Genomic DNA, 15,392 nt, shown 5'->3' on the forward strand with positions numbered 1-15,392 from the left:
CAACAGCTACTATTGATATCAAAAGCACAGGTGCCAGCTTTCCTGAGGTGATAGAGTAAAAACTAACATTGAGGAATTGAGTACTAACTTGAGAACTAGCATGGCCTGAGCACATGAGCTGGACATTCTACTAAATTTGTCATTTGCACAATCTTATTTAATCCTCAAAACAAAATTACTGTCTCTACTTTACACACCTGGAAACTGAGGTTAGAACTTGCCTGGATTCAGGTAGCTAGTAAAAGTCAAACCCAAAGACTAAGACTTCTTGGCTAGTTTTAGCTGAGCTGAGGGGCTACAATAGCTGCCATTGGTTGGACATTCATTCCGTTTAAAAAAATAAAGCCCAAGAATTAAATATCTTTCTCAGCGATCTTCAGCATGGGTTTATTTATCTTCACTTCAATAGCACCATTTTAACAGTTCCATTGTTTGACAGTTATTTAAAAGCCACAATGCTTTTTGTACATTTTAATATACTGCTGGATGTTTTAGTAGAGCAGAAATAGGGGGTGGGCTTTATAAAAATAATTATTATACTTAAGTTAGAAATTAAATTTTGTGGTTGTAACTGATGGTCTAAAAATTCCCCCAATTAAACAAAACCAAGAAATCTCATGAACGTTACTAGCTTGGGAAGGTCGTGAAATGTAGTGTGACATTTTAACATTTTTACTTTCTACATCATTGCCAAAGGACGTCAGAACTGGTCTGGGCCGACTACTGGCTCTGCCTGCCTCGTGGGTGAAAAAGTTTATTTCATTTCTGGCTATAGTGTCCTCTTCCAAGGAGAGAACAGAATGGACTAAAACACAAAGTGCTTTTAAATTAAATGCCACTTCATTGTTTTATAGGGCTTGCATGCTTTCCTAACATTGTTTGGAGAAATTGGTAATTTCTGGCAGCCTTTTCCTCCTGTGTGGTGCATTTATGGATTCACTCGAAGCCAAACAACGAACAGCCAACTTCCCTTCGCTCTGGCCAAGGTGGGAGGACACAAATGAGCAAAGGAAACACTTAAAATAATGTACACATTTGGATCCCGCCACAACTTTCTATTCTCAGATTCAACTCTGCAAGCCTAGAAGAGTTGGCCCCGTCCTGGGTGAGGCCTGCAGCTTTCTCTCCCGGCCCCGTGCATTACGTGCCTGAAAGCTTCCTTGCTCAAGGTTCGCGGCAATGTCCTGCTGACCTAGGAATCATCAACGCGAGCCCCCAGCCGGGGCTCCCGGGAGCTCCCGGCACATCCTGGCCCGCAGCGATCACGTCCCTGGACTTGGGCTCGAGCCCTTGCTGGGCGCTGGTTGGTCGCGCCACTGGACCCGCGGCCCGGTGATTGGTCCAAGGGATGAGTTCACGTGGTTAGGCGCTGATAAGTGGCCTCTCTAGGGCCTGACCGCAGTCGGCCCGAGGGGGAGTGCAGAGCTGGTATTGCTCGGGGCTGGGTGCAGACAGCGGGGTGCTGGGCTCTCTCGGTCCGCCGCCGCCTCTCTGCCCAATGAGCTGCACCAGGTAGGTTTGCTGCAACTTCGCGCTCCGGAACTGAAGGGAGGTGCAGCTGTAGAGAAGTTGGGAGTTCTGTCCTCCCTGCAAATGTAGCCTCCAGGGAAGGGCTGGTTGACTGGCTGCTGTGTTAAATCTGGCACCCCGGGAGGCCTTGGAGGTGTGGAAATTTGCGCTGTATTTTTCTTAGGCAGAAGCTATTTTCATAATCAGCATCCTAAATCAGAAACTGTTTTAACGTGAGTCAGCTTTAGTTTGGATTTCCTCATTGATAACGACTCTAATCTTTGGGTCCTGCACTAATATCCCAGACATTTAACTTGTGATTAGCACTATGACATCGCTAGTCAGTTTAGCTCTGGGACAAAAATTACAGGACGATGTTTGCATTCATTCGTTCTCCTCCATTCCTTATCATAGTTTGCCATAATAAACTCAAGTCTCAGAGTTTGAGCAAACTATTATTTTAAACTCTTGGCCAGGACTTAAAATTCCAGGGAAATCGCCCAATATTAAATCTGTCTTTCTATAAATGCAAAAAGTAAAAAAAGAAAAAAAAAAAAAAAAAAACCTCTCCCATGAAACTACTAAAGTGGCTTCTCCAGACATAACTAGGCAGACTTCTCTAAAAACCCTGCCTGTTAACTATTTTTAGATCCACAAATATAACTTTAGCATTCATTTATTTGCTCTCAGTTTGTAGGTCTTCCAGAAAAATTCCAGAGCTAATAAATTCTGTGAATGTTCTTCGTTGTCCATTTTGTGATAATGACCACTTGCCTACGTGCTTAGAGCTGCTATGAAGAGAGCTATTAAAACCACACTGAGAAATGTCATGTGCAGTGTTCACACACCTCTTATCTGCAAAGCTAAGATTGTGGGGAAGCAGGAAGGGAGATCCTAATTACATAGCTTGGCAAAATGAGGGTTAAAGACCAGGAAAAAAAAAATCATCTTGATGGCTGCTTTTTGGTTTAATATTGCTGAGCATAGTTATGTTTAAGTTTTAAATAGCTTTATTGTCTTTCTACTATTTATACATATCTTTCTACATATTAATAAATACTCATTGCCAAAACATTAGAAAATACCCTCAAAGTACAGTTAATAGATCATCTTAATCATTATCACTGAGAGAGAGTTAACTTTTTAGTGTATTTTCTGTAGTTTTTCAGTATTTGTAAGTAATCTAACATACATTTAAGAATAGTTCAATTTTCAAATAACCAGTTTTTTTTCTCTTTAAAGTTTATTGTGTATATTCAAGGCATACAACATGCTTTTATAAAATACATGTGTAGTAAAATGATGATATAATGGAACAAATTAACACATACATAATCTCATATATGCAATCAGATTTTCCATTTAAATGTGAAATTGTCATGAGCATCTGTCTATTGGAAATTTAGATTATGTAAAATATTTCTTTAAGTATATGAATGGTTGACTTGTGTTTCAGTCAGTTATTTGTGAAAAATGGGAAAGAATGATAAGTGAAGTGCAAAATTAATTCTGACTCCATTCCTGCCTTCTTATTCTTAGAACTGTTGCTTAAGGATTTTTATTATTACTTTTTATCTTCAAGAAGATTACCTTCCAGAGAAGTGGAATCAATTTAACAGCAAAATAAGCAATAATAGCCACAGAGAACAGAGGTCTGAAACTATGGTACTCAAAGAACCCATCTGGTCATTAGAATCTCTCGGGAAGCTTTGAGAACATATCCACCTCTGTGGATTTACCCTGAGAGGTTCTGATTTAGTGGCTCAAAGTCCCAGGCATCTGAATTTTTTAAAAAAGAAAGAAATTAATTTGATAGGCCATTGAGAACCATTTGAGATTTGAGAACATTGGTTCACAACAGAGCAAATGGTTCTTAGAGCTGTATAAAACATCATCAAATCCAACTGAATCCCCCTTCAGGTGATTTAAGCAGTTACACACAGCCCTGTAGCTAACCAAGGGCATAGGTAGATGGAGAATGTGGATCTGATTTACCGATACTGTTTTCTTACTACATATAGTAGCACCTCCCTGCTGCACTGACTGCAATTCAGTCAGTACAGAAATAGTACCTGTGTGTTTGGGACAGGGGAAGAGCGTTCCAGATCTAGGTGTTAACCCTCCATCCTTTTGCTTTACAGAATGATCCAGGTTTTAGATCCACGTCCTTTGACCAGTTCAGTCATGCCAGTGGATGTGGCCATGAGACTTTGCTTGGCTCATTCACCGCCTCTGAAGAGTTTCCTGGGCCCTTACAATGACTTTCAAAAAAGAAATTTTGTGAATAAATTAAAGCCTCTGAAACCATGTCTCAACCTCAAACAGGAAACCAAATCACAGAACGAATGGAAGCGCTCACACAACCAAACCAAGAAGCGGGTTGTGTTTGCTGATTCCAAGGGTCTTGCTCTCACGGCTATCCATGTCTTCTCTGACCTCCCAGAAGAACCAGCCTGGGATCTCCAGTTTGACCTCTTGGACCTTAATGATATCTCCTCTGGCTTAAAACTTCATGAGGAGAAAAACTTGATTTTAGATTTTCCTCAGCCTTCATCTGATTACTTAAGTTTCCGGAAACACTTTCAGAAGAATTTTGTGTGTCTGGAGAACTGTTCTTTGCAAGAGCGAACTGTGACTGGGACTGTCAAAGTGAAAAACATGAGCTTTGAGAAGAGAGTTCAGGTCCGAATCACTTTTGACACTTGGAAAAGCTATACAGATGTGGACTGTGTCTACATGAAGAATGTGTATGGCAGCTCTGATAGTGACACCTTCTCATTTGCCATTGACTTACCCCCTGTCATTCCAACTGAGGAGAAAATTGAGTTCTGCATTTCTTACCATGCTAATGGGCGGGTCTTCTGGGACAACAATGAGGGCCAGAATTACAGAATTGTCCACGTGCAATGGAAACCTGATGGGGTGCAGACGCAGATGACACTCCAAGACTGTGCATTCCCCCAGGTGCCCCCGAAGACCGAGTTAGAATCAATGATCTTTGGTAGTCCCAGGCTGGCTAGCGGGCTCTTCCCAGAATGGCAGAGCTGGGGGAGAATGGAGAACTTGGCCTCTTATCGATGAATTAAGCAACCTAGTGACTGGTCTTGACCTGTCATAGTCCCCATGCAATTCTAGGTCTGTATTGCTCAATATTAGGAAGTTTTTGATACTTTCCATCAGTAGGTTTAGGTTTGAGCTTTTGTGGACTTGTTTCAGAATATATACAGCCACTTGAGAAGTTAGTGTTGGGGTCTATATGGATGATATTACCCAATTTTGCTTTGGAGGGCCCGGTAACAGCCTAGAATCTATTTTTATAAAAGTAATGTTTTTTTTAGTGCCCTTCCTCCTTCCCTCTCAATTCACTAACTTTCACATTGGGCAAGGAAAGGTCGAGGAAGGACAATTGATGGTGATGGGAAGCTGTGTTAATGGTATGGCGAATGTGTGAAAGGTGTACATGAAGGGCTCTGAAGCTCAAGTCAGAGTAGGAGTGGGAGGTCTGATACTTAATTATTGGTGAAAAAATGTAAGGTTATTTTGTGTTTTAAAGTTGGTTTACAGTTCCCTCCTGGGGAAGTAACTCATGGGGGAAAAGAGATCCATTCTATGTATTCTTGTGAAGAAAAGCCAAACAAATTTTAGGGGTGTTGGATGGTATTTGGGGATGATGAACTGTATCCTGGAGAATCAAGATCTTAAGTGAAGCCTTCCTGTTCAAACATGATCAAAAAATTGGGGGAAAGTGTAAGCAAATCTGGCTTTGCATTCCTAATGTTGGTAAGCGATTTTGTGATCAAGGCCTTATGCTGGGGTTCTTGGTACAGAACGCTATCTGACAAAACCCATGCCATCACCAATGGTAATGACATGTAGGGACTCCAGGTCATGGCCAAGATCGTTCTTTGCAAGTGCCCATAGTAGCTTACCCCAAATGTCTGAACAAACATCTGATAATTCATGAGTTTTTAGCCTTGTAAGAAGGTTCACTGTACACTGGTCTTCCTCCTGTAATATGGTGTATCTTTGAGTGTGTTGTCAGTGTACACAGCTCACATCCTTCATATTGAAGGTGACTTGTTTTTCTGCCACACTTTTTCAATGTGATGTTTGAAGTGAGGACTGACACTAGGATTCTCAACGTAAGAATCTGATACTGTGCACATTAGACGTAGTAGTTAATCTCTTTGCCTGTTTTTTGTCTTGTTGTTTTAATTTCCTTTGAAGTAAAAATGCTTTTTTAAAGAAATGGATTTGAATTGTTTTAGATGTGAATTGTTTTCATGTGTACATAAGCTCTTAAGCACAGGAGACAAGAATATTTGCTTCTGTCATTGTGTACAACCGCTGAGAGGTGTTAAGAGAATGCAGTTAATTTTAACATGTGTGATCTGCCATGCTGGAAAAGTACTATTAGAAAAACTCCACTGTGACAGTATTTGAGGATTGGCTGACATCCATAATTTTTCTGCTGTAAATATTTCACTCTCTTCTGGCTATCCTTTAGGAACCTCTCACTTAAAGAATAAATGTATTTGATATAAGATCCAAGAATGTTTTCTTTCTCAAAGGCACAATTAATTAAAAAATCAAAAACAAAATATCAACCGATATTCTCCTGTTTTGTTTAGGAAAAGCCAAGCAGAGTTAGTTTGGACTAGGAAGTAGATCCATCTGAGAGTATTTCAAGGGTTCTAGTCTCATTTGTGACCTCTGGGGCTGGTGCCTGGGCCAGTGACTTGAGGGACCATCCCCTTCAGCAATTAGTGTTCATCACATTTGTTATCTGCTGGGTCACATTTGTTATTTTGGAGGTCACATGTCAACTTTAAAATGGGGAAGGAGTTAGTGTGGAAAGGGCTGGAGAGGCTCTTACTTCTTAAGCTCCAACTCCTCCTCCTCCTCGCTCTCCTTCCTCCTCCTCCTCCTCAACCCCCTTCCTCCTCCTCCTCCTCACCCCCTTCCTCCTCCTCACCCCCCTTCCTCCTCCTTGCCCCCCTTCTTTCTCCTCGCCCCGTTCCTCCTCCTCCTCCTTTTAAATTTAACCTTCATTTTATTTTATTTATTTATTTTAATGTGGTGCTGAGGATTGAACCCAGTGCCTCACTTGTGCTGGGCAAATGCTCTACCATTGAGCTATAACCCCAGCCCCTCCAGCACCTTCTTGAGAGTTAAGCTTGGAGCTGCCAAGAGGGGCCCAGGGAGGGACAGTGGGCATCAGTCCTGGACTGGAGGGAGATGCCAGTTTCTTGAGGCAAGATGCAGCAGGTCCAAGAACCTCAGTTGTTATTCCCGCTCTACCTAACATTTCAGAAAGGGCTTCTGTACAGTGTATTTTAAACTGAAGGGGAAATCAATGATCAGCCTATTGGAAAAGCCCAATTATGAGGGATAAACTTTAATCATAACATCCTCTATTAGGATCATGTCAACTATAGGTCTGCAGGCTGTATCTGACCTCAGATGTATTTTATTTAACACAGAATTAAAAAAAAATTTTGCAGAGATATAAAAGTCAGCAGACTACATAAAAATATGGATTTTATATTTTTCCTCTAAAAATTGTAAGAGTCTTCCTCATGGCAACACCTATGTGGTGTCGGGTAGCAGCTGCTCCCTTTAGATGAAGCCTGCTGCCCTAGATGGGGCATGCTGCCTTGTGCTGGCCTAAGACCCCAAAGAATGGCTGTGTTCTCTTATGCTGTTGACTGGCCTCTGTGGGTATTGGAGTTCATACCTCCTGTTTGTCACTGTATTCATGCCAATGGTTGGGTGAAAAATACTCTCTTTCCAACAGATGGAGAAAATTCAAATTTGGGTCTGACAAGGACAGACTCAAAGTCATGGGACTCAAATGCCTAACTTTATTATTATTTTTTTAATTTTTATTTTCTTGGGTACCAGGGATTGAAGTCAGGGACACTCAACCACTGAGCCATATTCCCAGCCCTATTTTGTATTTTATTTAGAGACAGGGTTTCACTGAGTTGCTTCGTGCCTCACTTTTGCTGGAGCAGGCTTTGAATTCACAGTCCTCCTGCCTTAGCCTCCTGAGCCACTGGAGTTACAGGTGTGGGCCACTGCACCGGCTCAAATGCCTAGCAGCCAGTGGCTTTAGGCTTAGTGTTCCTTCCTGCTCCTTACACTTCTTCCTTAAATCTCCCCTAGAGACCCTCCTTCTTCAGGAGACCCCTGTCTGAAAGAGGACGCCAATTCCAAGCAGGCATGACTCTGGCAAGTTCTTACAGGTCATCTTTCCAGTTTGACTCAATGTTGGTACATCCCTGGGCTGCTCCTGAAGGAGAGCTTGGTCAAAGAACATGGTGTTTCTGGGCCTTTAATATTGAATGGAATTTTCCACATTTCACATCCTGATATCTCACCTAATAGAAGCAACTCTGCTATTTAAAATTTAACTTGGAAGAATGGCTTGAATGGGGTACATGATGTGCTTTTCCAAAAAAAGGAAGGCTTAATTTGCTTAAGGAAGGACTCTGTTCTAAATTCACGACTCTTCTTTTAGTTTATTCCCCCCAAAGCTGGAAATTTCTAGTATGGAAGGGAACTTTGCATCTTCCTTAATGGGAATCCTAAAGTTCTATCCACATTTGGTGGTCCTTCAGTTCACAAAGGGAGAGTTTTCTTTAGCTTTCATTTCCAGTTTCCACACAGAGTTTTCTAGCAGATACTGTGAACTATGACTTGAAAAACTCTCCCATTAGTGAGCAGGGATTCCAAAATCAGAGTAGTCCTCACATGTAGTTTTGCTGACTTCTGGCCTTCTGACCATTCCTTCTTTCTGCCAATGAGTGGACACTCACTTCTGAGTTTGAAGGTGAGCTTTTAAAATACTGATGCCTCCCCCTGCACTTCCCAAGATCCTGATTTAGTTGGTCTGAGGTATAACCCATGTTGGACAGTTTTCAGAGCTCTTCAAGTATTTACAATGTGCATCAAATTTGAAGTCTTCAGGTTTAATCTGGGGAAGTGTTTTTAGCTGCCCCATTTCTGAAAATGGAGTCCGATAATGGCTCAGATTATCCCATTCACCTTAAAGAATATATAGATGATGAAATGGAGTACGAGAGATGTTAAAACTTGCTTGAGATCACAGAAAGAGTAGAGCCTGATCTCCTGATTCCTTCTCCCAACACTGCCTCACCACCACTGCCAAATCCTCTACTAAACAACCCGAAAACAGACTTCCTCATTTTACATTAGAATCTATTCTCTTATCTTCTCTGATCTTTTGCATTTATGCATATGTTAATGATGATGCCTTTGGGTACAAGTGACATGATCCCTCACTCAACCAGCATCAACAATAAAGAAAATTTATTATTTCACAGTACAAGTCCTAGGTAGGGTGTTTTCAAAGTTCGTAAATTCAGTGGCTTAGATTCTGGTTATTTCTACTTTCTTTCTACTATTTCATTTCTTTTGATTGTTCTTACACTAACTTGCTTCCTGATTATGATCCAAGGCTTATGTTCTCATCTTAAAATTAGGAATGATAACAATTCTTAACCTCCCAGAGTGGTTTTTGAGAATAAAATGAGATCATGGAGATGAAGTACTTAACCAACTATTGGCCAATAATATGTGATGAATAAATACAATTATTTCTAATATTAATAGTCATGTGTCCATTAACAAGATAATTTCTGAGAAGTGTGTCATTAGGCAATTTGCTTATTGTGCAAACATTATAGAGTGAACTTACACAAACCTAGACAGCATAGGTCAATCACTCTATGTGGCTTCTTGATGCCATCAAGAGACTCCATGGAGACAAGATGAATAAGGCTCTTGCCAGCATAGCAGAACATACTGTTTTACAGTAACCTTTTTTTTTTTTTTAAAAATGTAAACATAAAGAGTACTCTAAAATAACAACAAAAATTCTAGTATAGTAAATACATAAACCAGGAACATAGTTGTTCATGATATCAAGTATTATGAACTGGGCATAATTGTATGTGCTATACTTTTATACCACTGGCAGTGCAGTAGGTTTGTTTACACCAGCATTACCACAAATGTGGAATTGTTGTGCTATGACATCATGAGGGTTATGATGTCACCAGGCACTAGGAAGTTTTCAGCTCCATTCTAATCTTATGGACTCATGATCACATGAAGTCTGTCTTGGACTAAAGCATTGTTATTTTGTGGATGACTTTACCTAATGATAAAATGTTTTCCCACAAATATTCCCTTCTAATGTGGTTGTAGTTGGAAATGAACACTGGTGCTTGCGATTCCTTTCTCGAGCAAGGACTTAGTACTAATATTAGTATTCTGTGTTGCTGGTTAAGAGAGTACCTGAAATAGAATTTTATAATGAGTCACTCATCCATTCAACAAATATTTATAGAGCAACGTCTCTGCTTGGCACTGAATATGTTGTGATGAGCAAACAAATATGTTTCCTGCTCTCATGGAGCACGAGTTTTGGATTAACTAATTACGTAGAGGTATTTACATACCTCTACCACTTTGGAGTGATACCTCAGCTGGGTAATTTTGGGCAAGTTGTGCTATCACTGTTGCCTTAACTTAATCCTCTGTGAAATGGGTTATTTACCAGTTTCCTGTGAGGTTTAATAATAGTGGCTAAAACTTATATAGAACTTGTTATATGGCAAGCATGGTTCTAAGATATATATAGTTATAGTTATATAAGATATATATAAAACTCAGTTCTCACAACAGTTCTATAGTCTTATGAAGTGGTTTCTCTTATTGCTCTCATTTTACAGATATGGAAACTGAGGCACAGACAATACTTGGGACTTGTCACATAGTTAGTTAATAAGTTTTAGGGCTAAGATTTGAGCCCAGACTTAGAATCTGTGGTCAAAACTTTACACTGTGTTGCGTTTCAAAATTATTATTCACAGGATACTCTTTAGAATATTTGGTCCATTTGTATTAATCCAATTATTGATATAATTAAGTTTATATATACCACTTTGTTATTTGTTTCCTGTTTGACCCACTTGGTTATGTTCTTTTTCATTTCTTGGCTTTTCCAGGTTAATCATTGTTTATTGCCTTTTTTTAGTTCATTAATTTTTTTATATTTTCTTTTATTGCTTCTGTAGTGATTACTTTGGTGATTATAAAACAAACCATGGATTAGTAGTGAGATATAAATTATTTTTACTACTTTCTTGATAAAGCTGGAACCTTACACACTTAACCATCCTCTTATCTTTTGCATTGTTATTATGCATTTCAATTCTAAATATACTTTAAATTCCATAAGATGTTGTTATTGTTGTTTTGTTCAGTCAGTCTTACTTCATATTTTTCTGTTTATTTACCCATCCTGCTAGTCTTTCCTTTCTGTATTTCTCTGTTTCCATCTTGGATCATTTTTCTTATGGTATTTAATATTTTGGTATTAAATACTGATATCTTTAGTATTTAATACAAATGGGGTGATGAGGAAATATCTTAGGTTTTTTTTTTTGTGTGTGGTGGAAAACATCTTTATTAAGTCTTCATTTCTGAAAAATAGTTTCACTAGATGTAGATTTCTAGGTAGGGGATCTCGGTAGGGGTAGACTTAAAGGCTTCCTCTGCTCTCCTAAATAAAGACCAAAAGCAGGTCTCCAGGGTGTTAAGTGTGTGTTGAAGCTGGCACCTGTCTTGAAGTCACTTGTTAATCCTCAGAAAACCAACATTTGTTCATAATAGTTGTGACATCTAGGGAGATAGAGACAAAGAATTAAGGCCCATTAAGGTGAGGAAGAGATATCACAGTGAATATTTAGCGTAGCAGGACCAGGAACTGATACATCTTCAGAAAGAAAAGAACATAGTCTTTCCTATAATGAAATTCAACTAGGAAAGGTGTCTGAACATAGGTTCTGGGTAGAGGAGGAAAAAAAAAACCTCCCAAAATTCATAACTATAATATGGTCTTCGCAAGGATTTGTAATCCAGATTCACATTCTTTGCATTCTGAAAACCTCTAACCAGGGCTGGGTTGTGGCTCAGTGGTAGAGCGCTTGCCTCATATGTGTGAGGCACTGGGTTCAATTTTCAGCACTGCATATAAATAAATGAATAAAATAAAGGTCCATCAACAGTAAAAAAAAAATATTTTTCAAAAAAGCCTCAAACCAACAATTTATTAAAAAATGGTCCTTGGTTGCAGTTCCCACAGGTGCTTGGTAGACACATAAGCTCTCTGTAAGAGTGCAACTTTGACCTGAGTCTCAAAAATTCTCATCAAACATGAGTTCACATTCCAAGAAACAGAAAGACCAATCTTTTGATAAGATGCACAGAGATGAAGGTGAGAAAGCTTTAAAAAATGAAGATTTTTAAAAAGTTAAAATTATAGCTAATGCAGAAATAAAAAAAATTAATAGAATAATAAGAAAAACTTTATTCTAATATATCTAAAAGCTTAGAATGGATAAATGTCTAGAAAAGTGTATTGTATCAAAATGGTCTCAGGAATAAATAGAAAATCTGACAAGTTCTATAAACATTTAAGTTTAGTACTTTAAAATCTACCCACAAACAAAATACTGAGCCTAGGTATTTTTACTGGATATGTTGCATGAAATATTCAATGATAAAATATTTCTCATCTTATACAAAATATTCCAGAGTATATTTTAAAAAGGTGATATTTCATAACCTCTTACTTGATAAGAAAACTTTACAAGGACAGTATAGGAAAGGAAGATTATAAGCTAATCTCACATGTAAGTAAATGCAAAATTTATATATAATAAAATTCTAAATAAATCCAATAATTTATAAAAGATAATGTATTATGATCAGTTTAAGTTTATTTCAAGAATGCAAAATTGAGGCCAGGCATGTAATACCAGTGGCTCAGGAGGCTGAGGCAGGAGGATCATGAGTTCAAAGCCAACCTCAGCAACCGTGAGGTGCTAAGCAACTCAGTGAGACTCCATCTCTAAATAAAACACAAAAAATAGGGCTGGGGATATGGCTCAGTGGGTGAGTGTTCCTGAGTTCAATCCCTGGTAACCCCCACCAAAAAAAAATGTAAAATTGATTTGACAGTAGAACAGTGATCACCATAATTTACCACATAAATAGATTAAAGAAATAATACATAGTTAAATTTCCATCTTTAATGAAAAAATCTCTAGCTAGGAATAAAGGGAAACTCCCTGAATTTAAAAACAAGGTATCTCCCCCAAAATTAAAACAATTAAAATGTGCCACAAATATCATGCTATGGTAAGTGTTGAAACTATTTTTAAGATAAAGTCTTCTGTTAACTACCTTAACTAACAGAAGTATTCACTTCTGTTTTACCTCTTTTAAATATTGTGCCAAGGACTGGGGTTGTGGCTCAGTGGTAGAGCGCTCGCCTAGTACGTGCGAGGCCCTGGGTTCAATCCTCAGCTCCACATAAAACAAACAAACAAACAAACAAAACAAATAAGCCAACTAAAGATATTGTGTACAACTAAGAAATAAATATTTTAAAAAATATTATGCCGAAATCTAAGCCTGAGAAGTAAAACAGGAAAGGAAAAAAATGGGATTGGAAGCAAAGAAATAAAATTGTTATTATTAATAGAGAATATATTTGCCTGTGCAGAAAATCCATAAGAATATATTACTAAATTATTAAAAGAAATATAAGAGTTTAGCAAGTTTGTTGGATGTAAAATTGTGGCAGTTAGCCTTCAAGATGGCCCCCAGTGATGCCCACATTCTAGAATTCACACCCTTGTGTAATCTCCTCCCATATTGTACCAGTGTTATTCTCTGTGAACAATAGAATACAACAGAAATAATTAGTATACCAGTTCCAAAATCAGGCTGTAAAAGATATGATGGATTTCATTTTAGTTGCTGTCTCTCACTCTTGTGCTGGGGAAACCAGCAGCCTTGTTAAGAGCAGCCCTACTGGGAACAGAGGAACAGTGTCTTCCTGACAGCAACCATGTAAGTGAGTTTGGCAAGGATCCTCCAGCCGTGGTCAAGCTTCCAGATGATTGCAGTCCTGTCTGACATCTTGACCACAAACTTATGAGAAATCCTAAGCTAAAACTCCCAGCTAAGCAGCTCCTGAATTTCTTACTTTAAGAAACTATGAGATAACAAATGTTTGAGATTTTAAACCTGTGAATTTTGTATAATTTGTTATTTAGCCATAGGTGACTAATATAATGATCAACACTCAAAAGTGAACCAAATATCTCTATGTGAGCAATAAAAATTATAATATATATATATATATATATATATATATATATATGTACATTTATTTATTTATTAATCACAAAAGGGAGTATTTGCAATAACAGCAGTAGTATACAATTCTTTGGAATAAATCAAATAAGTTCAACAAGATCTTTATGAAGAAAATTATTTAAAAATGCACTCAAAAGCATTTAAAGAAAACTACAAAGGAAAAACTATGCCACATATATGGTTAGGAAGACTTAATACCATGAAGATATTTATCTATTTTATGAATGTCAATCAAAACCAGAATATGAATAATTTTTTATTTGTTTTAAAGGAACTTGACAAATTGCTTCTAAAATTTGTGTGCAGAGGGAGCCAAAAAGTCAAGAGTCCCTTAGGAAAAGAAAAAAACACGATGGGGCGGCTTGCTGTTACAAATACCAAGATTTTTTTTTATATGTTTATTTTTATGTGGTGCTGAGGATTGAACCCAGAGTCTCATGCATGCTAGGCAAACACTATGCCTCTGAGCTACAGACCCAGCCCACAAATACCAAGATTTTTAATAAAATTATAGCTTTTAATACAATATGATATAAGCTTATGGATGGATAATTTCTAGGTGAAGATACAGAGTCTAGAAGCAAGCCTATACATATGTGGACATGTAGCTATAATAGACCTGGAAAAGATACTGAGTGGGGAGAGAAAGGACTTCACAGTCACTGTGCTGGAGCAAATAGTTGTCTACATGCAAACTTGAAACCAGGCTCCTACCATGAGCTTTGCACAAAAGGCAGATTCAGGGGATTGATAACTAAAGGTGAAAGGGAAAACTTTTATAACTTATTAGAGAAGCTACAGAAGGTTTTTAGGATCTTGAATTGGTAAGGATTTTTAAAATTGAACTAGAGAGAATTTCTAAAATAATGAAAGACCCAACCTAAGAGAGAAAAACTGATAAATTAGCCATATTAAAATTAAGTTTTTTTTTTTTTTTAAATCAAAAGATAGCATAAAGACAGTATGGTCTGTCTTTATGATGTGGCTTAAGCGTAGCGCGCTCGCCTGGCATGCTACCGCTTGAGCCACATCCACATCCCCTGGCATGCTCGATCCTCAGCACCACATAAAAATAAAATAAAGATGTTGTGTCCACCGAAAAACTAAAAAAAAATATTAAAAAATTCCCTCTCTCTCTTAAAAAAAAGATAGTATAAAGATAGTAAAAAGTTTAAGCTACGACTGATGAGGGATTAGTTTCTGGGATGTGTGAAGAACTTCAATAATTAATAAGAACAAAAAGAAACCTATAGAGAAATAATCAAAAGTCTTAAATAGGCATTTCACAGAATAGGAAAACCAAATGGCCCATAAACTTATGAAAAGATACTCAATCTCATTAATAACCATGGCAATGCAAATTAAAACTATAATGATATACTATTTTACATACTTGAATGGCAAAAATTAAAACATCTGTAAATAACAAGTGTCATGAGTTTGTGGGCAATGGATCTCATACCCTGTTGGTGAGAGTGTGAACTGGTGTGATCAGTTGGGAATAATGTTGAAGAGGCATAGCAATTCTGTTCCTATGGAAAAACTCTGGCACATGTATATCAGGAAGTTTACAAGTAAGGAGTTATATAGGTTTATAAGAGTGTCCTGTATAAAAGGCAAAA

General features: G+C 38.0%; 1 protein-coding gene across 1 annotated transcript; it reads left to right on the top strand.

Moving 5' to 3' along the window:
* The first annotated feature begins 1,414 nt into the window (after positions 1-1,414).
* Ppp1r3c (protein phosphatase 1 regulatory subunit 3C) lies at positions 1,415-6,393 on the top strand. The gene is made up of 2 exons (XM_027939874.2): positions 1,415-1,512; positions 3,651-6,393. The coding sequence occupies exons 1-2, from the start codon at positions 1,499-1,501 to the stop codon at positions 4,588-4,590; spliced, it is 954 nt and encodes a 317-aa protein (XP_027795675.2). The 5' UTR covers positions 1,415-1,498; the 3' UTR covers positions 4,591-6,393.
* Positions 6,394-15,392: the final 8,999 nt, after the last annotated feature.

This window comes from Marmota flaviventris, chromosome 4 (genome assembly GCF_047511675.1).
Source record: "Marmota flaviventris isolate mMarFla1 chromosome 4, mMarFla1.hap1, whole genome shotgun sequence".
Taxonomy (NCBI): Eukaryota; Metazoa; Chordata; class Mammalia; order Rodentia; family Sciuridae; genus Marmota; species Marmota flaviventris.